Source organism: Dama dama, chromosome 15 (assembly GCF_033118175.1).
Source record: "Dama dama isolate Ldn47 chromosome 15, ASM3311817v1, whole genome shotgun sequence".
NCBI lineage: Eukaryota > Metazoa > Chordata > Mammalia > Artiodactyla > Cervidae > Dama > Dama dama.
In genome coordinates, this window is record NC_083695.1 from 87,910,801 (window position 1) to 87,937,717 (window position 26,917).

The window sequence follows — 26,917 nt, forward strand, 5'->3', positions numbered from 1 at the left end:
GAATTAGTTTTTTCTTTGATTTTATTTAGCCTTTGCCTCAAACTTCAGTGCACATTGGAATCAACTAGGGTATTTGGTTGAATGCAGGTCCTTAGAATTCACCTCCCCACCCCAGACACTTGGATTTGGATGGTCTGGGGTGGGACTTAGGAATCTGCATTTTTATGTAACCGAAAATAAAGATGGTCTGCAGACCCCATTTTGAGCAAGCATGCTACATGGCCCAGGACTGAATTAAGCTTTCATGTTTGCAATGCACTTATAAGATTTGACTAAGAATTTCCAAAGCAAGTGACAGAAGATCTATGCATATATTTTAAGTGCTACCTTTTTAAACTTATTTTTTCTTAATGTCTACGTTTTGCTTAATGTCAAGTAAATGCAGCTTTTAAACATTTTCCCGGATGGTTATTGGCTACATCCTAAGTCTGGCTTGTTGATGTAAAGACTTTTCCATAAGAGAGTTGCTAACATTGAACTTTCACACATCTTTCACAATGAGCTCAACATCCTAGCCACCTCATCTGTCAAGAGCTAGTGCTACCAGGATCCTTCTAAACAGGACAGGCCCCTGTAGCGACTTAGGGTTTTATGGAAAGATAGACAGTAATCTCTGAGCACACGGTTACAAGTACAGCTGCGGTGGGTGCTGGGGAGAGATGTCCTTGGCAAGAGGCATGTGCTCAAGCCGTCAGAGAGAGCCACCCTGTGGAAGTCACAGGTAAGTGGAGGTATAGGGCTGGTGTAATAGTTAGCCAGACAGAGGAGGAAGGAAGAACATTTTTCTGTTATTCCTGGCACTGATGTCAGGAACTCGAGGGAACAGATATAGACTTAAGCTGACTTAGTCACCCTACCCTCACCCCCACCCTAATATTTTATCTAAGCATCATAGTGCCCTGATGGGGGCTTATCTCTAAGTTCCATTTCCCAAACTATGTGCCTTTGGCATATTTACTGAAGCTCTAGGGAAAAAAAAAAAAACAAGGACTTCTGATCAACAGAATTCAGAAGTGTCACCTGCCATTGGTGGTAGAACACAGTTCGTCTTTGGGGGCAAACGAGCGAAGAGCAGGCAGGAGGGCCGCTGCCACTCAGACTCAGTTCTTGCTTGCCTTCTAAGTCCTTGTCTAAATCTGCATGGAGACGATGGAGGTGAATCCGGAGAAGGATCTGTGAGCACGTTTCCGGGATGCTAATCCTTGGTCACGTCTTGAATTATTGTTACAGCAAGCAACGTGCAGTCTGGCACAGCCTGCATTTTGTGCCATCCTGTCCCCCTCTACCATCCCCTCAGGCTGGACATCTTCCGCTTAGTCCATGGAGAGGGCTCAGACAAGGTTCACCATCCACAAAATCCTCAGACTTGGAGATCAATGCAGTCTGCTCGGCAGAAAAGACAGTACTCAGGAGAATGAAACAAGCTGGGTGATTTCTGAGCATAGCTCACATGGGACTCTCAACTAGTGTTAGGGGGCATGGTAAACAGACACGTACTTTATTACATCTAAAACTACTGAACGCCCCATAGCCGACCCATTTGTTTTGAAGTTCTATTACAAAACTCCAAACAATTTTAGCAAGAATGCTGCAGGCTCACAAGCCCAAGACTGGCGTGATTGTAAGGTGAACCTCAAGCCCTTTGCTGTGCCCATGTGTCATTTACAAACAGCAGAACCGACTAAGATGAATCTGTATTTCTTTCTAGATCAAGAGAATTTCCAGACTATAAATGATGGTAAGACATTTTTTCTTTACTTGCCTTCCCCGGGGCTTTGCTCACTGGCTGGGTTGGCCAGGGATGCGGCGAACTGAGGTTGAGTGCAGCCTTGGCCACAGGACAAGGGCCTGCCCTTTAGAATGCAAGGATGGAGCAGGAGTCGTCCAGGGGTGCCAAGACCCTTGGTGTGTCCCAGACACACACCCAACCAGTCCCCTGTGTCCTTCTTCTCCCTTCGTCTCTCTCACTGGTCACTCAGTTGTGTCCGACCCTTTGCGACCCCATGGACTGCAGCATGCCAGGCTTCCCTGTCCATCACCAACTCCCAGAGTTTACTCAAACTCATGCACATTGAGTCGGTGATGCCATCCAACCATCTCATCCTCTGTCGTCCCCTTCTCCTCCTGCCTTCAATCTTTCCCAGTTTCAGGGTCTTTTCAAACGAGTCAGTTTTTCACATCAGGTGGTCAAAGTATTGGAGTTTCAGCTTCAACATCAGTCCTTCCAATGAATATTCAGGACTGATTTCCTTTAGGATGGACAGGTTGGATCTCCTTGCAGTCCAAGGGACTCTCAAGAGTCTTCTCTAACACCACAGTTCAAAAGCATCAATTCTTCGGCGCTCAGCTTTCTTCTCTCTATCTGTCAGTTATTCATTGCATGATATTAGCTTCAGCTTGGAGTCAGGAGGTGGTGGTGGTGGGGTGGAGAATCAGTGCCCTTTCTTGCCATGAATGTCAGTTCTACCGAACACAGTTAATGTCTCCCAAGGACTTGCTTTGTACCCTGCACAAAATTATTTTCTTACAATGAATGAGTTAATATATATATATATTTTTAAAAAAACATTTGAAAGACTGGCTGGCACAGAATAAGTGCTCAACTAGTGCACATAGTAAGTGCTATTGTCATGAAATCTTCCTAACAGCACTTTGAGGTGAGTAGGATAATTAACTTTGTGCAGATGGGGGAACCAGGGCATTGTTAGGTAACTTGTCAAGTTCTATGTCTCAGGTCACATGGTAGGCCAGTGGCTGGGCAGGGATTTGAACCCAGAACAGTTCTCTTTGGCTCTGTCCACGATTCTTTCTAAATGGATCCTCTCTCCTCCTCCACAGAGAGCAAACACACCCTTTGTGCCATTAGCATCTTTCATGTGCTCACTAGGGCAGCTGACCCTGCTGCTGGGTCTTGGCTGTGTTGAGGCCAATCCCTGCCCTTTCAGAGCATGCCCTGAGGGTCCAGGAATGGCCTGGGAGGGACTTGATGGACAGGTTTCTGGTGACTGACCTCCAGGAAGGCACAGGTGGAAGCTGATTTCTGCAGGGACCATTCACAGAAATGACCAGAAGGGGGCAGCAGGTGGAGCGAAGAAAAAAACCCAGAATGCACCTTGGGAAAAGCCTACAGGCAATCCAGTTGGCTATTCCTGCTTCCCAGGTGGCACAGTGGTAAAGAATCCGTCTGCTAATGCAGGAGACTCAGGAGATGCAGGTTTGATCCCTAGGTCGGGAAGTTCCCCTGGAGTAGGAAATGGTGACCCACTCCAGTATTCTTGCCTGGAAGATTCCATGTATAGAGGAGCCTGGTGGGCTACAGTCTATGGGGTTGCAAAGAGTCGGACGTGACTGAGCGCACACACTCAGAGCAACCTCTGGCATTTACCATGTGGGCTGCTGTGTGTACATACACGTCACTAAGCATGGGATGTGGCCGTGGAATCCAGTCATCACCTGAGAATGTGTCCCCCAAGAGAGCAGTTCTGTCCAAGCAGTCATGTTGCAGTAGGTATCTTGGCTTTGGAGATGGATCTTTGGGAACATCTTTCCTCCCAGTTGGGGCCACCCTCGGGAATATCTCAGTGACAGTAGATGTTGTCATCTCGGAGTATGTTTGCACCAGAGAAATAGGCACTTGGTATTTGAAGTTCGTGTGCATGTTCGGTTACTTCAGTTGTGTCCAGCTCTTTGCGACCCCAAGGACTATCGCCCGCTGGGTCCCTCTCTCCATGGGACCCTCCAGGCAAGAATACTGGAGTGGGTCGCATGCCCTCCTTCAGGGAATCTTTGCGACCCAGGGATGGAACCCAGGTCTCCTGCATCTCCTGCATTGCAGGCATACTCTTTACTGCTGAGCCACAGGGGAGGGAAGCCCATTTCAAGTTTAGTCTTGTGAACAGATTTGGGCCACTCATTGACAGGGTGATTTTTTTGAATGGAGATTGTGGAAGCACAGGAGGTGGTAACAGGAACCAAGAATGTCCCTGGTGGCCTCCAACATTGAAGGCTGGCAGAGGGACAGATTTGCCTTCTGCTTCAGCAGGAACACAGCCTTGGGGGCAGTGGGCAGGGCTTCTGGATCTTTGCCTCCAGATCTTTGCCCGTTTCTGAGCCGAGTTTGAGGGCCAGTCCTCCCTGGAGGAGAGCCGCAACCCAATGACCTTTCCTTCTGTCTACTCTGCAGTTATATTTGCCACGGAGGAACTCTCAACAGTGGGCCCAACAGAAGGTAATGTTTGGTATTTGGGATTCTTGTGGGCTCATTCCCCTGCTGCACCCAGAGGTCTATATCTAGTCCAGAAGAGGTACAGAAGGCATAAGGGATGGGGGTGCTCAGCTCTCAAAGGGGGAGGGCCTCTGAACAAGGCCTCACTGAATGGGTGTCTCTTCCATGGACCTTGACTCTGAGAGAGGGGAGGGATCAACCCACAGAGACATCTCTAAGGAGCTCCAAGATGGAGCTTGGCTCTCTGTCTCTAAGAGTATCCTGTTCCCCGTGCTCCATGCCCACCATGTTATCTTCACCAATGCATGCAGACCTCGCGTCAGGCTAGGATTCAGGGTCACTGGCTACAGGGCCTGGAGAGGCAGTTGAAATCTGCTGAGGGGGCCAGCTTCTCTGGGCTCTACCTGAGTCCATATGAGGCCTCACTGAGTTTTGTTCCCTCTACAGGAACCATGGTCCTTTAGCCTGGGGTGCAGAGGTCCTGTAACCCACCCTGGGGTCCCCTCCAGTAGGAGAGCTGAGACTTACAGCCAGGAGAGCCTGAGGTCCTGGCAGCCTGGGCTGGGGGAAGAAAATCGCTGTGTATTTCCCTGTGATGAAGGTTAACTCACAGCCATATTCAAAGGTGACCCCCAGCCCAGGGAACTGAGGCCATTTGTTGTTTAGTCACTTAGTTGTGTCCGGCTCTTTGCAACCCCAAGGGCTGCAGCAGGCCAGCCTTCCTTGTCCTTCACCATGTCTTGGAGCTTGCTCAAACTGATGTTCATTGAGTCGGTGATGCCATCGAACCATCTCATCCTCTGTCATCACCTTCTCCTGCCTTCAATCTTTCCCAGCATCAGGGTCTTTTCCAATGAGGCAGCTCTTCCCATCAGGTGGCCAAACTACTGGAGTTTCAGTTTCAGCACTGGTCCTTTAAGTCAATACTCAGGGTTGATTTCCTTTAGGATGGACTGCTTTGATCTAAAGTCATTAGAAGTCCCCTAAGTCTGGAACCTGCCTTAAGCCTGTGACCTCAAGAGAAACGTGAAGTGGTTCCCTGTGCTGCCCTCTAGGGATCCAATCGGGCTTGGCCCTGAGGCTGGTGAACGGAGGTGACAGGTGTCAGGGCCGGGTGGAGGTCCTGTACCGAGGCTCCTGGGGCACCGTGTGTGACGACGGCTGGGACACCAACGACGCCAGCGTGGTCTGCAGGCAGCTGGGCTGTGGCTGGGCCGTTTCAGCCCCAGGAAATGCCCGGTTCGGGCAGGGCTCAGGGCCCATTGTCCTGGACGACGTGGGCTGCTCAGGGCACGAGACATACCTGTGGAGCTGCTCCCACAGCCCCTGGAACACACACAACTGCCAACACAGCGAGGACGCCAGCGTCATCTGCTCGGGTGGGTCTCAAATAGACTGGCTGGGCTTCTGTGGGTGTGGCTTCTTGCTTACATTATGAATCCCCTGAGAAGCATTCTCTACAATTCCCTTTCCCTTGAAATCCTCTAGTGCTTTGCTTATTTAGTACATTAGCTTTTGTCTGGACCTTGGGTATGTAGATGGAGAATTACAACAAATGAAAAACAAATGGAGAGTGACATGTTGCTCCATGCCACATGCAAACCAGAGGCAAAAGAGGGCAGGTCTGCCAGGAGGTCTCTGAGCAGAGGTCATGGCTGGGGCTGCCGGTGGCCCCGGTTCTGCCTCCTGAGTCCTGGACCGAGGCCCCTCCAAGGAACTGGGAAGCACGGTCTGGGCACCAGGACTATTGTGAGCAGGGCGGTGGGCCCTGTGTGACCTGCCGGGCACCGCCTTGTCACCCCCTAAGGTCAAGCCTGACCAATCAAACACCGGGCTTGACCTGGAGCTAGAGCCCTGTCTCACTGCCTCAGTGGATCCATAAAAGCTGGGAGCCTGGCGATTGATTCTGGATCCACTGCATCATCAAGACAGAGCCAATCACCTTGACTTTGGAAATAAGGGGCGCTGGTCTGCTGGGACCTCTGAGCAGGAGGCCCCGTCCTCCACGGCAGAGCGGGTGCATGGTCTGACACCTCAGCTGCTCTGCATCTCAGCATCCCCCACTTTGCCCCCATGGAGCCCCTTCTGTGCACCTTGTCTGACCTGCTTTCTCTCTCCCCCAGCTGCCCAGACCCAGTCCACAGTTGTGCCAGGTGAGTCCTGCTGCCTCTTGACTCCGGGATGTCCCCTCCCCTTGAGTAACCCCCAGGGCCCCCAACCAGTAGCCCCAGGAGGGGACTGAGGAGGATTTCCACCTCTCAGTACCTGCCCTGGTCACTCTAGAGCACGTAAATGGTTCCAGATGAGCCATAACACAGGCATCCTCTGGACTGGCTCAGTGATTTCAGGACTTCCTGGCTGCACAGTGTCTCCCCAGAGCTTTGGGTGACAGGGTGGTCTGTCCTGGGGTCATTTCTGCTTGAACATATTCTCTGGACTGAGAGTTAAGTATGCCGGGAGGACAGAGCTTTTTCCTGTCCTCCACCCCAGACAGAGTCTAGGCGATGCTATTACCAAGAAGTACCCAGTCAGCAGGGCATGGTGACGGCTCTGTGGGCTGTGCCACCTCCTCAGATGAGAGTGTGCCTTTGAACATGATCTGGGCTCACAGCAAACTCTCAGAAAAGGCCTCTTCTCCCTGGACCATGGAGCTCCTCAGATCCCACTGTCCTGATCCCGGTTACAGGTCACTAGACCAACCTTGATTGTACCGACCTTCTTTGTAATCCTGCTTTGTTTCCCCTCCAGATTGGTGGTATCCGACAACTAATTATGGTGAGCATCACTTGGATCCTACTGAACTATCAGTGTTCAATACTCCACTCAATGTCTAAATCTTGGGTGAAGGCTCTGTGTACACCACCCCATTCAATGTCAGGGATTTCCTCTACTCATCAAAACTGTGGATAACCTTCACCTATCCTTTAGAGAGTGTATGAAATAGGCTGTTTTAGCTCACAAGTGGTAGGATTTCAACTGACACTCACTTAAGCTCGACAAGGACTCAGTTACTTTCATGTCTAAGACATTTAGTCATAGTTCTATCTTTAGGTACAGCTGGATCCAGAGGTTCCAGGACTACCTGTCTTAGCCACTTTTTATACCTCTGATTTTTTATGTGTTTGGGCTTCACTCTGTCTTTACTTCCTGTGATGCGGACAGGGGTCAGCCCCAAGTCTACATCCCAACAGGAAGAAAGAGTCCCTTTGGTCTAGACCTTCTGATGACAAGTCTTGGAGAGACTGAGAGCAGCCTGCTGGCAATAGGTGCGGATCCCCCAATCATCTCCATGTACTCTGGTGATAGGGAGAGGGTCCATGGTTTATTTTAGATCCAGGCTAAGTTTTGCGTTTGAAAACGACATGGAAAGAGTTCAGTGGAAAGCAAACGTTCAGAGCAACCTCGCGTCAAGTGAGGTCGAGACCCGAGTCCGGTGAGCAGCAGAAAGAGGCAATTGGTGGGGGCTGGGAAGCTGTGTCTGCAGGTACCCTGATGCACGGGCTCCTGTCCGTCCCAGGGCTCACTAGGGATGCAGGACGTGGGCACCCCTCTCCATCTGGCATCCCAAGGCTGAGCTCTGCTCCTGAGTTCCTGCTGTTGTGGGGAACCAGTCAGAGAATACGCATACCGCAGCACACAGCCGCAGTTCTCTGACACCGTCGCTGGTGGGTCAGCGACGGTGGCCAGACTTCAGTCAAGTGCTCTGGATAAGGAACAAGACCTAGACTCAGTCTCTTCCCTTGGAAGATTTCCAAAACTCACCCAGACATCAGGACTCCTTCCTTCAGGAGACAAAGAGAGTGACTTTTCCTGTCTCCTTCCAGGAACCGAATCGGGTTTGGCCCTGAGGCTGGTGAACGGAGGTGACAGGTGTCAGGGCCGGGTGGAGGTCCTGTACCGAGGCTCCTGGGGCACCGTGTGTGACGACGGCTGGGACACCAACGACGCCAGCGTGGTCTGCAGGCAGCTGGGCTGTGGCTGGGCCGTTTCAGCCCCAGGAAGTGCCCGGTTCGGGCAGGGCTCAGGGCCCATTGTCCTGGACGACGTGGGCTGCTCAGGGCACGAGACGTACCTGTGGAGCTGCTCCCACAGCCCCTGGAACACACACAACTGCGGACACAGCGAGGACGCCAGCGTCATCTGCTCGGGTGGGTCTCAAATAGACTGGCTGGGCTTCTGTGGGTGTGGCTTCTTGCTTACATTATGAATCCCCTGAGAAGCATTCTCTACAATTCCCTTTCCCTTGAAATCCTCTAGTGCTTTGCTTATTTAGTACATTAGCTTTTGTCTGGACCTTGGGTATGTAGATGGAGAATTACAACAAATGAAAAACAAATGGAGAGTGACATGTTGCTCCATGCCACATGCAAACCAGAGGCAAAAGAGGGCAGGTCTGCCAGGAGGTCTCTGAGCAGAGGTCATGGCTGGGGCTGCCGGTGGCCCCGGTTCTGCCTCCTGAGTCCTGGACCGAGGCCCCTCCAAGGAACTGGGAAGCACGGTCTGGGCACCAGGACTGTTGTGAGCAGGGCGGTGGGCCCTGTGTGACCTGCCGGGCACCGCCTTGTCACCCCCTAAGGTCAAGCCTGACCAATCAAACACGGGGCTTGACCTGGAGCTGGAGCCCTGTCTCACTGCCTCAGTGGATCCATAAAAGCTGGGAGCCTGGCGATTGATTTTGGATCCACTGCATCATCAAGACAGAGCCAATCACCTTGACTTTGGAAATAAGGGGCGCTGGTCTGCTGGGACCTCTGAGCAGGAGGCCCCGTCCTCCACGGCAGAGCGGGTGCATGGTCTGACACCTCAGCTGCTCTGCATCTCAGCATCCCCCACTTTGCCCCCATGGAGCCCCTTCTGTGCACCTTGTCTGACCTGCTTTCTCTCTCCCCCAGCTGCCCAGACCCAGTCCACAGTTGTGCCAGGTGAGTCCTGCTGCCTCTTGACTCCGGGATGTCCCCTCCCCTTGAGTAACCCCCAGGGCCCCCAACCAGTAGCCCCAGGAGGGGACTGAGGAGGATTTCCACCTCTCAGTACCTGCCCTGGTCACTCTAGAGCACGTAAATGGTTCCAGATGAGCCATAACACAGGCATCCTCTGGACTGGCTCAGTGATTTCAGGACTTCCTGGCTGCACAGTGTCTCCCCAGAGCTTTGGGTGACAGGGTGGTCTGTCCTGGGGTCATTTCTGCTTGAACATATTCTCTGGACTGAGAGTTAAGTATGCCGGGAGGACAGAGCTTTTTCCTGTCCTCCACCCCAGACAGAGTCTAGGCGATGCTATTACCAAGAAGTACCCAGTCAGCAGGGCATGGTGACGGCTCTGTGGGCTGTGCCACCTCCTCAGATGAGAGTGTGCCTTTGAACATGATCTGGGCTCACAGCAAACTCTCAGAAAAGGCCTCTTCTCCCTGGACCATGGAGCTCCTCAGATCCCACTGTCCTGATCCCGGTTACAGGTCACTAGACCAACCTTGATTGTACCGACCTTCTTTGTAATCCTGCTTTGTTTCCCCTCCAGATTGGTGGTATCCGACAACTAATTATGGTGAGCATCACTTGGATCCTACTGAACTATCAGTGTTCAATACTCCACTCAATGTCTAAATCTTGGGTGAAGGCTCTGTGTACACCACCCCATTCAATGTCAGGGATTTCCTCTACTCATCAAAACTGTGGATAACCTTCACCTATCCTTTAGAGAGTGTATGAAATAGGCTGTTTTAGCTCACAAGTGGTAGGATTTCAACTGACACTCACTTAAGCTCGACAAGGACTCAGTTACTTTCATGTCTAAGACATTTAGTCATAGTTCTATCTTTAGGTACAGCTGGATCCAGAGGTTCCAGGACTACCTGTCTTAGCCACTTTTTATACCTCTGATTTTTTATGTGTTTGGGCTTCACTCTGTCTTTACTTCCTGTGATGCGGACAGGGGTCAGCCCCAAGTCTACATCCCAACAGGAAGAAAGAGTCCCTTTGGTCTAGACCTTCTGATGACAAGTCTTGGAGAGACTGAGAGCAGCCTGCTGGCAATAGGTGCGGATCCCCCAATCATCTCCATGTACTCTGGTGATAGGGAGAGGGTCCATGGTTTATTTTAGATCCAGGCTAAGTTTTGCGTTTGAAAACGACATGGAAAGAGTTCAGTGGAAAGCAAACGTTCAGAGCAACCTCGCGTCAAGTGAGGTCGAGACCCGAGTCCGGTGAGCAGCAGAAAGAGGCAATTGGTGGGGGCTGGGAAGCTGTGTCTGCAGGTACCCTGATGCACGGGCTCCTGTCCGTCCCAGGGCTCACTAGGGATGCAGGACGTGGGCACCCCTCTCCATCTGGCATCCCAAGGCTGAGCTCTGCTCCTGAGTTCCTGCTGTTGTGGGGAACCAGTCAGAGAATACGCATACCGCAGCACACAGCCGCAGTTCTCTGACACTGTCGCTGGTGGGTCAGCGACGGTGGCCAGACTTCAGTCAAGTGCTCTGGATAAGGAACAAGACCTAGACTCAGTCTCTTCCCTTGGAAGATTTCCAAAACTCACCCAGACATCAGGACTCCTTCCTTCAGGAGACAAAGAGAGTGACTTTTCCTGTCTCCTTCCAGGAACCGAATCGGGTTTGGCCCTGAGGCTGGTGAACGGAGGTGACAGGTGTCAGGGCCGGGTGGAGGTCCTGTACCGAGGCTCCTGGGGCACCGTGTGTGACGACGGCTGGGACACCAACGACGCCAGCGTGGTCTGCAGGCAGCTGGGCTGTGGCTGGGCCGTTTCAGCCCCAGGAAGTGCCCGGTTCGGGCAGGGCTCAGGGCCCATTGTCCTGGACGACGTGGGCTGCTCAGGGCACGAGACGTACCTGTGGAGCTGCTCCCACAGCCCCTGGAACACACACAACTGCGGACACAGCGAGGACGCCAGCGTCATCTGCTCGGGTGGGTCTCAAATAGACTGGCTGGGCTTCTGTGGGTGTGGCTTCTTGCTTACATTATGAATCCCCTGAGAAGCATTCTCTACAATTCCCTTTCCCTTGAAATCCTCTAGTGCTTTGCTTATTTAGTACATTAGCTTTTGTCTGGACCTTGGGTATGTAGATGGAGAATTACAACAAATGAAAAACAAATGGAGAGTGACATGTTGCTCCATGCCACATGCAAACCAGAGGCAAAAGAGGGCAGGTCTGCCAGGAGGTCTCTGAGCAGAGGTCATGGCTGGGGCTGCCGGTGGCCCCGGTTCTGCCTCCTGAGTCCTGGACCGAGGCCCCTCCAAGGAACTGGGAAGCACGGTCTGGGCACCAGGACTGTTGTGAGCAGGGCGGTGGGCCCTGTGTGACCTGCCGGGCACCGCCTTGTCACCCCCTAAGGTCAAGCCTGACCAATCAAACACGGGGCTTGACCTGGAGCTGGAGCCCTGTCTCACTGCCTCAGTGGATCCATAAAAGCTGGGAGCCTGGCGATTGATTTTGGATCCACTGCATCATCAAGACAGAGCCAATCACCTTGACTTTGGAAATAAGGGGCGCTGGTCTGCTGGGACCTCTGAGCAGGAGGCCCCGTCCTCCACGGCAGAGCGGGTGCATGGTCTGACACCTCAGCTGCTCTGCATCTCAGCATCCCCCACTTTGCCCCCATGGAGCCCCTTCTGTGCACCTTGTCTGACCTGCTTTCTCTCTCCCCCAGCTGCCCAGACCCAGTCCACAGTTGTGCCAGGTGAGTCCTGCTGCCTCTTGACTCCGGGATGTCCCCTCCCCTTGAGTAACCCCCAGGGCCCCCAACCAGTAGCCCCAGGAGGGGACTGAGGAGGATTTCCACCTCTCAGTACCTGCCCTGGTCACTCTAGAGCACGTAAATGGTTCCAGATGAGCCATAACACAGGCATCCTCTGGACTGGCTCAGTGATTTCAGGACTTCCTGGCTGCACAGTGTCTCCCCAGAGCTTTGGGTGACAGGGTGGTCTGTCCTGGGGTCATTTCTGCTTGAACATATTCTCTGGACTGAGAGTTAAGTATGCCGGGAGGACAGAGCTTTTTCCTGTCCTCCACCCCAGACAGAGTCTAGGCGATGCTATTACCAAGAAGTACCCAGTCAGCAGGGCATGGTGACGGCTCTGTGGGCTGTGCCACCTCCTCAGATGAGAGTGTGCCTTTGAACATGATCTGGGCTCACAGCAAACTCTCAGAAAAGGCCTCTTCTCCCTGGACCATGGAGCTCCTCAGATCCCACTGTCCTGATCCCGGTTACAGGTCACTAGACCAACCTTGATTGTACCGACCTTCTTTGTAATCCTGCTTTGTTTCCCCTCCAGATTGGTGGTATCCGACAACTAATTATGGTGAGCATCACTTGGATCCTACTGAACTATCAGTGTTCAATACTCCACTCAATGTCTAAATCTTGGGTGAAGGCTCTGTGTACACCACCCCATTCAATGTCAGGGATTTCCTCTACTCATCAAAACTGTGGATAACCTTCACCTATCCTTTAGAGAGTGTATGAAATAGGCTGTTTTAGCTCACAAGTGGTAGGATTTCAACTGACACTCACTTAAGCTCGACAAGGACTCAGTTACTTTCATGTCTAAGACATTTAGTCATAGTTCTATCTTTAGGTACAGCTGGATCCAGAGGTTCCAGGACTACCTGTCTTAACCACTTTTTATACCTCTGATTTTTTATGTGTTTGGGCTTCACTCTGACTTTACTTCCTGTGATGCGGACAGGGGTCAGCCCCAAGTCTACATCCCAACAGGAAGAAAGAGTCCCTTTGGTCTAGACCTTCTGATGACAAGTCTTGGAGAGACTGAGAGCAGCCTGCTGGCAATAGGTGCGGATCCCCCAATCATCTCCATGTACTCTGGTGATAGGGAGAGGGTCCATGGTTTATTTTAGATCCAGGCTAAGTTTTGCGTTTGAAAACGACATGGAAAGAGTTCAGTGGAAAGCAAACGTTCAGAGCAACCTCGCGTCAAGTGAGGTCGAGACCCGAGTCCGGTGAGCAGCAGAAAGAGGCAATTGGTGGGGGCTGGGAAGCTGTGTCTGCAGGTACCCTGATGCACGGGCTCCTGTCCGTCCCAGGGCTCACTAGGGATGCAGGACGTGGGCACCCCTCTCCATCTGGCATCCCAAGGCTGAGCTCTGCTCCTGAGTTCCTGCTGTTGTGGGGAACCAGTCAGAGAATACGCATACCGCAGCACACAGCCGCAGTTCTCTGACACCGTCGCTGGTGGGTCAGCGACGGTGGCCAGACTTCAGTCAAGTGCTCTGGATAAGGAACAAGACCTAGACTCAGTCTCTTCCCTTGGAAGATTTCCAAAACTCACCCAGACATCAGGACTCCTTCCTTCAGGAGACAAAGAGAGTGACTTTTCCTGTCTCCTTCCAGGAACCGAATCGGGCTTGGCCCTGAGGCTGGTGAACGGAGGTGACAGGTGTCAGGGCCGGGTGGAGGTCCTGTACCGAGGCTCCTGGGGCACCGTGTGTGACGACGGCTGGGACACCAACGACGCCAGCGTGGTCTGCAGGCAGCTGGGCTGTGGCTGGGCCGTTTCAGCCCCAGGAAGTGCCCGGTTCGGGCAGGGCTCAGGGCCCATTGTCCTGGACGACGTGGGCTGCTCAGGGCACGAGACGTACCTGTGGAGCTGCTCCCACAGCCCCTGGAACACACACAACTGCGGACACAGCGAGGACGCCAGCGTCATCTGCTCGGGTGGGTCTCAAATAGACTGGCTGGGCTTCTGTGGGTGTGGCTTCTTGCTTACATTATGAATCCCCTGAGAAGCATTCTCTACAATTCCCTTTCCCTTGAAATCCTCTAGTGCTTTGCTTATTTAGTACATTAGCTTTTGTCTGGACCTTGGGTATGTAGATGGAGAATTACAACAAATGAAAAACAAATGGAGAGTGACATGTTGCTCCATGCCACATGCAAACCAGAGGCAAAAGAGGGCAGGTCTGCCAGGAGGTCTCTGAGCAGAGGTCATGGCTGGGGCTGCCGGTGGCCCCGGTTCTGCCTCCTGAGTCCTGGACCGAGGCCCCTCCAAGGAACTGGGAAGCACGGTCTGGGCACCAGGACTGTTGTGAGCAGGGCGGTGGGCCCTGTGTGACCTGCCGGGCACCGCCTTGTCACCCCCTAAGGTCAAGCCTGACCAATCAAACACGGGGCTTGACCTAGAGCGGGAGCCCTGTCTCACTGCCTCAGTGGATCCATAAAAGCTGGGAGCCTGGCGATTGTTTCTGGATCCACTGTGTCATCAACACGGAGTCAATCACCTTGACTTTGGAAATAAGGGGTGCTGGTCTGCCGGGACCTCTCAGCAGGAGCCACTTTGGAGGGTTGAGGATGACAGAAATCCTGCGCTCCACGGCAGAGCAGGTGCACGGACTGACACCTCAGCTGCTCTGCAAATTAGCATCCCCCCTTTACCCCCGTGGAGCCCCTTCTGTGCACCTTGTCTGACCTGCCTTCTCTCTCCCCCAGCTGCCCAGACCCAGTCCACGGTTGTGCCAGGTGAGTCCTGCTGCCTCTTGACTCCAGTATGTCCCCTCCCCTTGAGTAACCCCCAGGGCCCCCAACCAGTAGCCCCAGGAGGGGACTGAGGAGGATTTCTACCTCTCAGTACCTGCCCTGGTCACTCTAGGGCATGTAAATGGTTCCAGATGAGCCATAACACAGGTGTCCTCTGGACTGGCTCAGTGATTTCTGGACTTCCTGGCTGCACAGTGTCTCCCCAGAGCTTTGGGTGACAGGGTGGTCTGTCCTGGGGTCATTTCTGCTTGAATGGATTCTGTCAACCAAGAGTTATGTGTTTGGAGAGGACAGAGCTTTTTCCTGTCCTCCACCCCAGATAGACTCTAGGCGATGCTATTACCAAGCAGTACCCAGTCAGCAGGGCATGCTGATGGCTCTGTGGGCTATGCCACCTCATTAGATGAGTGTATACCTTTGATGACATGATCTGGGCTCACAGAAAACTCTCAGAAAAGGCTTGTTCTCCCCAGACCATAGAGTCCCTCAGATCCCAGTGTCCTGATCCTGGTCATACGAACTAAACCAACCTTGATTCTACCGACCTTCATTGTAATCCTGCTTTGTTTCCCCTCCAGATTGGTGGTATAGGACAACTAATTATGGTGAGCATCACTGGGATGCTGCCGAACTCTCAGTGTTCAATGTCTAAATCTTGGCTTAAAGCTCTGTGTTCACCACCTCATTCAATGTTGGGAATTCCCTCTGCTCATCAGAACTGAGGATGGCCTTCACCTATCCATTAGAGAATGTATTAGTTAGGCTGTTTCAGTTTCCACGTAGTAGGATTTCAACTGACACTCAAGCTGGACTAGGACCTAGTAACGTTCATGTCTAAGACATTTAGTCATAGTTCTATCTTCAGGTACAGCTGGATCCAGAGGTTCCAGGACTACCTGTCTTAACCACTTTTTATACCTCTGATTTTTACATGTCTGGGCTTCACTCTAACTTTACTTCCTGTGATGGGGGCAGGGGTCAGCCCCAAGTCTACATCCCAACAGGAAGAAAGAGCCTCTTTTGTTCTAGACCTTCAGCTGACAAGTCCTGGAGAGACTGGCAGACTCAGGTTCTTCCTCCTGAATGTTGGACCGAGGCCCCTCTAAGGAAGTAGGAAGCACGGTCTGGGCACCAGGTCTGTGTGAGCAAGGCACTGGGCCCTGTGTGATCTGCCTTGTCATCATCCCCTAAGGCCGAGGCTGACAGATCACACTCGGGACTTGACCTGGAGCTGGAGCCCTGTCTCACTGCCTCACTGGATCCATAAAAACTGTGAGGCTGATGATTGGCTTCGGGTCCACTCTGTCACCAAGACATAGAGTCAGTTACCTTGATATTGGAAATAAGAGATGCTGGAACATCTCAGGAGGAGCCTCTCTGGAGGGTTGAGAATGGCAGAGGCCCCCCCATTCCTCCACGGCAGAGCAGGTGCCTGGACTGACACCTCAGCTGCTCTGCAGCTTAGCATCGCCCCCCTTGGCCCACGTGAAGCCCCTTCTGTGCACTGTGTCTGACCAGCGTTCTCTCTCCCCCAGCTACCCAGACCCAGACCATGGCTGTGACAGGTGAGCCCTGCTGCCTCTTGACTCTGGGATGTCCCCTCCTCCGCAGTCACCCCCAGGGCCTCCATCCAGCAGCCCCAGGAGGCCACTGAGGAGGTTTTCCACCTCTCAGCACCTGCTGTGGTCACTCTGGACCACAAAGACAGTTCCAGATGAGCCGTAACACTGGCATCCTCTGGACTGGCAGTGTGATTTCAGGACTTCCTGACTACACAGTGTTTCCCCAGAGCTTTGGGTAACAGGGTGGTCTGTCTTGAGGTCATTTCTGCTTGAACATATTCTCTGGACCAAGAGTTGTGTGTATGGAGAGGACAGAGCTTTTTCCTGTCCTCAGCCACAGATGGAGTCTAGGCGATGCTATTACCAAGAAGTACCCAGTCAGCAGGGCATGGTGATGGCTCTGTGGGCTGTGCCACCTCCTCAGATGAGTGTGTCCCTTTGATGACATGATCTGGGCTCATAGCAAACTCTCAGAAAAGGCCTCTGTCTCCCCCAGACCATGGAGCTTCTCAGACCCCACTGTCCTGATCCCAGTTACAGGTCAGCAGGCCAACCTTGATTCTACCGACCTTCTTTGTAATCCTGCCTTGTTTCCCCTGCAGATTGGTGGCATCCGACAACTGACTATGGTGAGCATCACTCAGAGCCTGCTAAACTACCAGCATGCAACACTCCAGTCCACAGACATGGGTGCAGTGCTTGCCTCTTGGGTCCAGGTTCTGAGCTCACCAGCTCATCTACTCTGGACGGTTGCCTTCACTTGCCAGAGTTATGGATATGCTTTACCTATGAGTTGTGCCATATGTTACTCAGAATGCTTTTGTTTGCAAGAATTAGGATGGCCACTCACACTCTCTTAATTGGGGCTGGTGCCACGGCTTACAGATACTGAGCTATAGGGCAACCTTCAGGGAGCGCTGGATCCAGAAGTCCCAATGTTCTTTGTCCCCACGCACTTTTCTGACCTCTACTTGGTTTTGTTTATGAGCTTCACTGTCAGGTTGCTTCCTGCCAGGGGCACTTGTCAGCCACAAGTCTCCTGCACAGGAGGAAAGAGTCTTTGATTCTTGATGTTGAGCCAAAGTCCTGGCGTGCTTGTGAACAGCCTGCTGGTAATAGGGGCCTCCTCCCCAGTCATCTCCAAGTCCTTCAATGATAGTCACCAATTCCTAGGTTATTTCAGGATTCAAGCTTAAAAAAAAAAAAATCAAGCTACATGTTTTTTATGAAAGTATCTGAATACATATTGAATGGAAAAGTCTTCAGAATAACCTTGGGCTGATGGAGTGGGCTCCCACATAGGGCTGAATGGCTGAACCTGGCTCCATGGTGGGAACTGGGAAGCTATGTCAGTGGTCTCCCGCTGCAGAGGCTCATTCTATCCCAGAGGTCTGGGATGTAATTTGCTGAAGTAGGCTGTGGGCTTTCCCTCTTCCCACTTGCTTCCTGAGACAGGATTCAGTTCCTGAATTGCTGAACTTGGGGACGATATCAGAGAACCTGCAGAGCCTGTCCACAGTCCACAGTCAAGGTTTCTATCACACAGCCATTGGAGATATACAGTGATGAACACGCTCAGTCAAGCCTGATGGACATCACTACCTAGCCCTCAGCAGCCTTTCCCTGGAAGACTCTGAATCTCAGTCCCCAGTGCCTCTTCCTTCAGGAGAAACAAGAGGGTGCCTTTTCCTGTCTCCTTCCAGGAACCGAGTCAGGTTTGGCCCTGAGGCTGGTGAACGGAGGTGACAGGTGTCAGGGCCGGGTGGAGGTCCTGTACCGAGGCTCCTGGGGCACCGTGTGTGACGACAGCTGGGACATCACCGACGCCAGCGTGGTCTGCAGGCAGCTGGGCTGTGGCTGGGCCGTTTCAGCCCCAGGAAATGCCCGGTTCGGGCAGGGCTCAGGGCCCATTGTCCTGGACGAAGTGGGCTGCTCAGGGTACGAGACTTACCTGTGGAGCTGCTCCCACAACCCCTGGAACACACACAACTGCCAACACAGCGAGGACGCCAGCGTCATCTGCTCGGGTGGGTTTCTATGACCTGCATTTTTGTGAGTGATTTTCTCCCAACAAGAGCTCTTCTTTGCACTGGGCTCAATCCCACTGAGCTTCCATGGAAGTTGTGTGGTTTTACTGACTCCATCATTGATAGATGTCAGTCCTGGATTTCATGGATCCACTGCAGCCCCTTCTGTATTGGACCCCTGGAGCAGGGGGTTGTTTTCAGATAGTAAGAGCAAATTCCGCTCAGACTTTTTTCAGTTGTGGAGACTGATGTCTGAGCTTGATGTTTCATATTCATTTCTCCTGGACAATACCCAGGCAGTTTTTTTCAGGCGATGGAGGGCCTGGGCACTCAGCGTCTCTCTCTCACGCACCTGATGGGTTTCTTGCATTCCAACCTGGGTGCTCAGGCTAACCATGCTTCCTCTTTCTTGCAGCTGCACAGATCACCTCCTCTTCTCCAGGTGAGTCCCTGCAGTCCCGCCCAGCCACACCCCTCTCTGGGATTCCGCCCTTCAGTTTTCCAGAAGGAGAAGAACAGCAGCTACCTGGGTAGTCGTTTCCCTCTGAGGACTCTGGAGGCTGTCTGTCAGGGAATGTTTAACAGTAAGACTCCTGTGTGCTGTTACCTATCTCTCTTGAGCCCTCCATTCCTTATCAGTTCCTGTCAGGAGCAAGAGGAGCAGGCAAGCCACTCCCAGGACTGAGGTCATAGAGATAGGATGCTTGCATAGGATTTCCTTCATTAGCTTTTCCATATGCTAAAAGTGATTATCTAAGACCCTCTTTTGATATGGATTGCCTTTTGGCCTTGTGGCTTCTATTGCTCCTTGTTTCCTTGGTAACTTGTAATTTCTGGTCTTTTGATCTTTATCTGAAGAAGCTACCTTGTAATACAGTATATATACTCACTCAAAATTCAATAAAGCACCCTTGTTCCACCAGAGACTTGGGTCCCCATGTCCTTCCTTCTCTCTCTCTCTCTCTCTCTCTATTTCTGGCTGATTCCCTGGAGCGTGAAGGCTGGCTGCGTAACCCAGGGAATATTAGCCTCTTTCCTTCTTTCACTTTCTTATCGTCAACTCTGGACCACCAGATTCTGGTCCGTTAAAGGACCCCAACAAGTGGTGCCCAGAACAGGGGCCTGGTATAAGCGGCACTTTGGACGGAGTGACTCAGGGCCTATTGAGGCCGGTAAATACAAGGCCAGGGGTCAAATGGCTGGAGAGCCCCCTCACTTTTCTACTTTACTTCATCATTTATTTAAAGTTCAGGGACTTTCAGTTTCGCACCAACGAGTAGAGGCTTGCCTTCAAACAATAGTTGAACATAATCCCTGGTTCCCTGATGAAGGCAGTTTTGATTTAGAAATTTGGCACTAGGTCAAAGAGAATGCCATTTCAAGGCAATTCTAGCCCTCCTGATCTTCGACAACAGACAGAACACTTATTCCATGAATATGAATTAGATGATGAAACTTTACAAAAGACCCAATTAGAACAACATTCATTAAATATTTCTGAATTTTCCTACAAGGCCTGCCCCGGCTGCTCCAAACGCTTCTCCTCTGCCAACACGTGCGAATCCAAAAGTCTCTCCTTTGCTAGAACCTAATGATTCTGACGACTCTTCTGAGACACTTTTTGACACCAAAACTGGCAATACTTTTCTGGATAATGATAAGTCCTTAGTACAAACTCATATTTGCAAAAAATTGTTACCTACTCACTCTCCTTCGTGACAGAGGCTCTCTGATTCCTGGCTTTGCAATTACAAGTCTCTGAAGCCAATGGTTTTTCTGCCTTCCCAGTTTTAAGAAATGTTAATGCTCAAGGGCAAATAATACCTCAATATGAAGGTATTAACTTTTTTCACATGCAACTAATGAAAAAGTCTGTAAATATGTATGGCCCACATTCGCCTTTTACTAGAGAAATTCTAAATGCTATGGTGTCTTCTATTGGAACCTTTATTCCCTATGATTGGCGAACTTTAATAAAAGCTCTCCTTAAACCAGGAGAATATCTTCAATGGACAATGTGGTTTTAAGATATAGCCAGAGATCATGCTAACAAAAACACTCGAGCTGGTGCTCCCCAAAATCAAATTACTTTTGAAATGTTAACTGCCATAGACAATTTGATGCTATAGAAGCTCAAATACAGTGCCCTCCTTTGTTGCATGAACAATTAAAAACAGTGGCCCTTGAAGCTTGGGATAGAATTACTCCTCAAGGGGAACCTACAGGTAGCTACGCTAAAATATTACAAGGACCTAATGAAACTTATGCTGATTTTTTAGCGAGATTAGAAACTGCTATTTCCCGTACTGTAATCGGAGAAAAAGCTAAAAGGCAATTAGAGAAGTTACTTGCTTATGAAAATGCAAATCAGGAATGTCAAAAGGCTATAGCCCCAGTTCGTGAGACAGGGACTATTATTGATTATTTGAAGGCTTGTCGCAATCTAGGAACAGAAACTCAAAGACTGCAAATGCCAGCTGAAACAATGGCTGCTTGCTTTAAAAAGGGAAATGAGGGATGTTTTATACGCGGGGATAAGAACAATTTAAAAAGGGATTGCCCTAAGAAAGCTAATAAAAAACCTCCAAAAGTCTGCCCCCACAACCTTCGGTCTTTTACTTGGCTGATCCAGTTTGATTACTAAAGGAATTACTGTTCACCCTGGAGTAATCGATTCAGATTATAAAGGAGAAATTCAAATTGTGATGTCATCTAAGATTTTATGGCAATTCAAAAGGGGGGACAAAATTGCTCAATTACTTCTTTTACCCTATATTTCTATTAACTCCTCTAATGATGTATGGAGAGGCAGATTCAGCAGTACAGATCAAAAACACAATCATATTTCATACAAGCTTGTATTCCCCTTCCTTTTGTTTTAGCCATAGGAAACTTACAATTCAATAAGACTTTACGTTCTGTAACTTGTGTAAATTGCAAATTGTATACCTGTCTTAACTCTTCTATTTCCTTAAGAAATGAATCCCTTTTGATTCTTCAATCTCGACATAATTTGCGGTTACCAGTAAATCGCCAACAGCCCTGGGAAGAAGGTCCCATGGCCTGGCTTGCTTCCCAGTTACTTACTAAATTACTCTGATGATCTGAATGATTCATTGGATGGCTGATTCTTGGCGTTTGGGGATTAATAGCTATTTGCACCACTGCTGCCGTCATTGGCGTTGCTTTACAAACCTCAATTCTAACACATAATTTTATCCAAGATTGGACTAAAGATGCTCATACTATGTGGGCCACTCAGGCTCAGATAGATGAGGATATTCAAAATGACATACAGGAACTAAAAACAGCCATCAAATGGGTTGGAGATCAATTAATAGATGTACAAAAACAAGTGGTACCAAAATGTGATTGAAATTCTACTCAATTTTGTGTTACTCCTTTTCAATTCAATCATAGTGCCTATAACTGGGAGCAAATCAAATTTCATTTACAAAATATACATGATAATGCCTCTCTGAATGTACAATTATTGCAAAAAGAAATCTTTGAAACCTTCTCTAAAAGTCTGCCCTCATCCACCAATATGGAATTTTTTTTTTTTTTTTTTGAAATTTTATCTGAACAACTAGCTGATCAATTATCTGGGTTAGACCCACAAAGATGGTTTCAAAGCATCACCCACAGCTTCGGGTCTGGAACTGTAACTCTGGCGATTGTCTTGGCAACTATATTTGTTGTTTACCATTGCCTTTCTGCAAAAATTGTTAAAACTAAATAAATTCAAATGGTCAGGACCTTTTTTTACAAATATAATAAAATAGGGGGAATTGTCAGGGAATGTTTAACAGTAGGATTCCTATGTGCTGTTTCCTATCTCTCTTGAGCCCTCTGTTCCTTATCAGTTCCTGTCAGGAGCAAGAGGAGCAGGCAAGCCACTCCCAGGACTGAGGTCATAGAGATAGGATGCTTGCATAGGATTTCCTTCATTAGCTTTTCCAAATGCTAAAAGGGATTATCTATCACCCTCTTTTGATATGGATTGCCTTTTGGCCTTGTGGCTTCTATTGCTCCTTGTTTCCTTGGTAACTTGTAATTTCTGGTCTTTTGATCTTTATCTGAAGAAGCTACCTTGTAAAACGGTATATATACTCACTCAAAATTCAATAAAGCACCCTTGTTCCACCAGAGACTTGGGTCCCCATGTCCTTCCTTCTCTCTCTCTCTCTATTTCTGGCTGATTCCCTGGAGCTCGAAGGCTGGCTGCGTAACCCAGGGAATATTAGCCTCTTTCCTTCTTTCGCTTTCCTATCCTCGGCTCCGGACCACCAGGTTCTGGTCCATTAAAGGACCCCAACAGCTGTTCAGTGACCAGTGGAATCCCCAGGACCAGGGCTGTCACTCAGCTGTCCCTGGAGGGACCTCTGCTCCCCTGCCACCTCCTGCTGCCAGTGTCTGCTCAGAGCTGCTATGAGGGGAAACAGGATTAGATCCTCTGATCATTTCTATGAAAATAAGTGTCCGAGTCATGCCATGCAGAACTGTGACCACTTTAGAACCATGATCAAGAAGCAGACTCGCAAGTATCTATCCATTAAAAAATTTCTTCAGGTTGAAAGCAATTTCCCAAATGATCTTTTCCTACAGTGATAATATCTACTCCTGAATCAGGTGGGAACTTCCATGTACTTAGTCCAAGTGGCCAGTAACACTGTAGGTGGGCATAGTCAAGGTTCCGAGACATCCTTATTAGGACAAGGATTTCCTTTCTCCACCAAAATGATGACCATGGAATTTAAAATTTTTCAGCAGCATCCTAAAATCACTTGGTTTTCTTTCTAGATTGGTGGCCCGCAACAAGTACAACCACTCAGAGTAAGTAACACATTTTTCCACCTGACCCACAGACCTGGGGATTCATTCCAATTCACAGACATGGGTGCAGTTCTTCCTCTTGGGTCCAGGTTCTGAGCTCACCACCTCAAATACTCTGGACGGTTGCCTTCACTTGCCAGAGTTATGGATAAGCTTTACCTATGAGTTGTGCCATATGTCACTCAGAATGCTTTTGTCTCCAACTACTAGGATGGCCACTCACACTCTCTTAATTGGGGCTGGTGCCACGGCTTACATATCGAGGATGCTGAGCTATATAGGGCAACCTTCAGAGAGCACTGGAACCAGAAGTCCCAATGTTCTTTATCCCCACGCACTTTTCTGACCTCTGCTTGGTTTTGTTTATGAGCTTCACTGTCAGGTTGCTTCCTGCCAGGGGCACTTGTCAGCCACAAGTCTCCTGCCACAGAGGGGAGAGTCTTTGGTTCTTGATGTTGAGCAGAAACTCCTGGAGGGATTGTGAACAGCCTGCTGGTAATAGGTGACTTCTCCCCAGTCCTCTCCAAGTCCTCCAATGATAGTCACCAATTCCAAGGTTATTTCAAGATTCAAGCTTAAAAAAAAAAAAGATACAAGATAAGCTTTGTGTGTGAAAGTGACCTGAATACGTATGAATGGATAAGTCTCCAGAATAACCTTGGGCTGAAGGAGTGGGTTCCCATGTAGTGGTGACAGGCCGAACTCAGCACCTAGTGGAAACTGGGAAGCGGTGTCAGTGGTCTCCTGCTGCAGAGGCTCATTCTATCCCAGAGGTCTGGGATGTAGGCTGTGGGCTTCCCCTCTTCCCACCTGCATCCTGAGACAGGATTCAGCACCTGAATTGCTGAATTTGGGGATGCCATCAGAGAACCTACAGAGCTAGTCCACAGTCCACAGTCAAGGTTTCTATCACACAGACACTGGAGATAAAGAGTGATGAACACGCCTAGTCAAGTCCTTATGGACATCAATACCTAGACCTCAGCAGTCTTTCGCTGGAAGAAATCTGAATCTAGGTCCGAAGCACCTTTTCCTTCAAGAGAAACAGGAGGGTGACCTTTCCTGTCTCCTTCCGGGAACCGAATCAGGTTTGGCCCTGAGGCTGGTGAACGGAGGTGACAGGTGTCAGGGCCGGGTGGAGGTCCTCTACGGAGGCTCCTGGGGCACCGTGTGTGACGACAGCTGGGACACCAACGATGCCAACGTGGTCTGCAGGCAGCTGGAATGTGGCTGGGCCATTTCAGCCCCAGGAAGTGCCAGGTTCGGGCAGGGCTCAGGGCCCATTGTCCTGGACGACGTGGGCTGCTCAGGGCACGAGACCTATCTGTGGAGCTGCTCCCACAGCCCCTGGAACACACACAACTGCCAACACAGCGAGGACGCCAGCGTCATCTGCTCGGGTGGGTCTCAAACAAGCTGGGGATGCTTCTCTGCATTTGATTTCTTGCTTACTTTCTGATCCCCTTGAGAAGCATTCTCTACGTTTCTCTTTTCCTTGAAATCCTCTACTGCTTTGCTTATTTAGTATAATAGCTTTTTTCTCGCCTTTGGGAATGCAGATAGACAATTAGAACAGAAACACAAACTGAAAGTGACATTATGCCTTCTGCTCCATGCCACATGCAAACCAAGGCAAAAGAGAGCAGGTCTGCCAGGAGGTCTCTGAGCAGAGGTCATGGGCTGGGGCTGCCGGTGACCCCGGTTCTGCCTCCTGAGTCCTGGACTGTGGCCCCTCCAAGGAACTGGGAAGCACGATCTGGGCACCAGGAGTGCTGTGAGCAGGGCAGTGGCCCTGTGTGACCTGCCATACCCCGCCTTGTCATCACCTAAGGTCTAGCCTGACTGATCACACATGGGACTTGACCTAGAGCTGAAGCCTTGTCTCACTGCCTCAGTGGATCCATAAAAACTGGGAGCCTGGCTATTGATTCTGTATCCACTGTGTCATCAAGACACAGAGTCAATCACCTTGACTTTGGAAATAAGGGGTGCTGGTCTGCCGGGACCTCTCAGCAAAAGCCTCTGTGGAGGGTGGAGGATGGCAGAGGTCCCGCCCTCCACGGCAGAGCGGGTGCATGGTCTGACACCTCAGCTGCTCTGCATCTCAGCATCCCCCACTTTGCCCCCATGGAGCCCCTTCTGTGCACCTTGTCTGACCTGCTTTCTCTCTCCCCCAGCTACCCAGACCCAGACCACGGTTGTGCCAGGTGAGTCCTGCTGCCTCTTGACTCTGGGATGTCCCCTCCCCTTGAGCAACCCCCAGGGCCCCCAACCAGTAGCCCCAGGAGGGGACTGTGGGGATGCTGCCCCTCTCAGGACCTGCCCTGGTCACTCTAGAGCATGTAGACGGTTCCAGATGAGCCATAACACAGGCATCCTCTGGGCTGGTTCAGTGATTTCAGGACTTCCTGGCTGCACAGTGTCTCCCCAGAGCTTTGGGTAACAGGGAGTCTGTCCTGGGGTCATTTCAGTTTGAACATATTCTCTGGACCAAAAGTTGTGTGTATGAAGAGGACAGAGCTTTTTCCTGTCCTCAGCCCCAGTGGAGTCTAGGCAATGATATTACCAAGAAGTACCCAGTCAGCAGGGCATGGTGATGGCTCTGTGGGCTGTGCCACCTCCTCAGATGAGTGTGTCCCTTTGATGACATGATCTGGGCTCACAGCAAACTCTCAGAAAAGGCCTCTGTCTCCCCCAGAACATGGAGCTTCTCAGACCCCACTGTCCTGATCCCAGTTACAGGTCAGCAGGCCAACCTTGATTCTACCAACCTTCTTTGTAATCCTGCCTTGTTTCCCCTGCAGATTGGTGGCATCCGACAACTGACTATGGTGAGCATCATTCAGATCCTGCTAAACTACCGGCATGCAACACTCCAGTCCACAGACATGGGTGCAGTGCTTGCCTCTTGGGTCCAGGTTCTGAGCTCACCAGCTCATCTACTCTGGACGGTTGCCTTCACTTGCCAGAGTTATGGATAGGCTTTACCTACGAGTTGTGCCATATGTTACTCAGAATGCTTTTGTTTGCAAGTATTAGAATGGCCACTCACAATCTCTTCATTTGGGTGGTGCCACGGCTTACATATCGAGGATACTGAGCTATAGGGCAACCTTCAGGGAGCGCTGGATCCAGAAGTCCCAATGTTCTTTGTCCCCACGCACTTTTCTGACCTCTATTTGGTTTTGTTTATGAGCTTCACTGTCAGGTTGCTTCCTGCCAGGGGCACTTGTCAGCCACAAGTCTCCTGCCACAGAGGGGAGAGTCTTTGGTTCTCGATGTTGAGCATAATGTCCTGGAGGGATTGTGAACAGCCTGCTGGTAATAGAAGCCTTCTCCCCAGTCATCTCCAAGTCCTCCAATGATAGTCACCAATTCCCAGGTTATTTCAGGATTCAAGCTTACAAAAAAAAAAACAAAAAAAAAAGGTTTCAAGATAAGCTTTGTGTGTGAAAGTACCTGAATATGTATTGAATGGAAAAGTCTTCAGAATAACCTTGGGCTGATGGAGTGGGTTCCCACGTAGGGCTGAATGGCTGAACCTGGCTCCATGGTGGGAACTGGGAAGCTGTGTCAGTGGTCTCGGGCTGCAGAGGCTCATTCTATCCCAGAGGTCTGGGATGTAATTTGCGGACGTAGGCTGTGGGCTTGCCCTCTTCCCACCTGCACCCTGAGATCGGATTCAGTCCCTGAATTGCTGAACTTGGGGATGCTATCAGAGAACCTGCAGAGCCTGTCCGCAGTCCACAGTCGAGGTTTCTA

General features: G+C 50.5%; 1 protein-coding gene across 10 annotated transcripts in view; it reads left to right on the plus strand.

The window, feature by feature from the left end:
* DMBT1 (deleted in malignant brain tumors 1) overlaps positions 1-26,917 on the plus strand; it is a 68,315-nt gene that overhangs the window by 11,885 nt on the left and 29,513 nt on the right. For 5 of the 10 annotated variants that reach the window (XM_061162822.1, XM_061162823.1, XM_061162831.1 and 2 more), the window contains exons 4-23: positions 1,709-1,738; positions 4,184-4,228; positions 5,281-5,604; positions 6,349-6,378; positions 6,974-7,000; positions 8,050-8,373; positions 9,118-9,147; positions 9,743-9,769; positions 10,819-11,142; positions 11,887-11,916; positions 12,512-12,538; positions 13,588-13,911; positions 14,683-14,712; positions 16,266-16,295; positions 16,895-16,921; positions 17,996-18,319; positions 18,735-18,761; positions 23,123-23,155; positions 25,333-25,362; positions 25,960-25,986. In XM_061162822.1, the coding sequence (XP_061018805.1) occupies positions 1,709-1,738; positions 4,184-4,228; positions 5,281-5,604; positions 6,349-6,378; positions 6,974-7,000; positions 8,050-8,373; positions 9,118-9,147; positions 9,743-9,769; positions 10,819-11,142; positions 11,887-11,916; positions 12,512-12,538; positions 13,588-13,911; positions 14,683-14,712; positions 16,266-16,295; positions 16,895-16,921; positions 17,996-18,319; positions 18,735-18,761; positions 23,123-23,155; positions 25,333-25,362; positions 25,960-25,986 (2,070 nt within the window). The remainder of the gene's footprint in view (positions 1-1,708; positions 1,739-4,183; positions 4,229-5,280; positions 5,605-6,348; positions 6,379-6,973; positions 7,001-8,049; positions 8,374-9,117; positions 9,148-9,742; positions 9,770-10,818; positions 11,143-11,886; positions 11,917-12,511; positions 12,539-13,587; positions 13,912-14,682; positions 14,713-16,265; positions 16,296-16,894; positions 16,922-17,995; positions 18,320-18,734; positions 18,762-23,122; positions 23,156-25,332; positions 25,363-25,959; positions 25,987-26,917) is intronic. The other 5 variants (XM_061162826.1, XM_061162824.1, XM_061162825.1 and 2 more) reach the window with 5 other exon arrangements.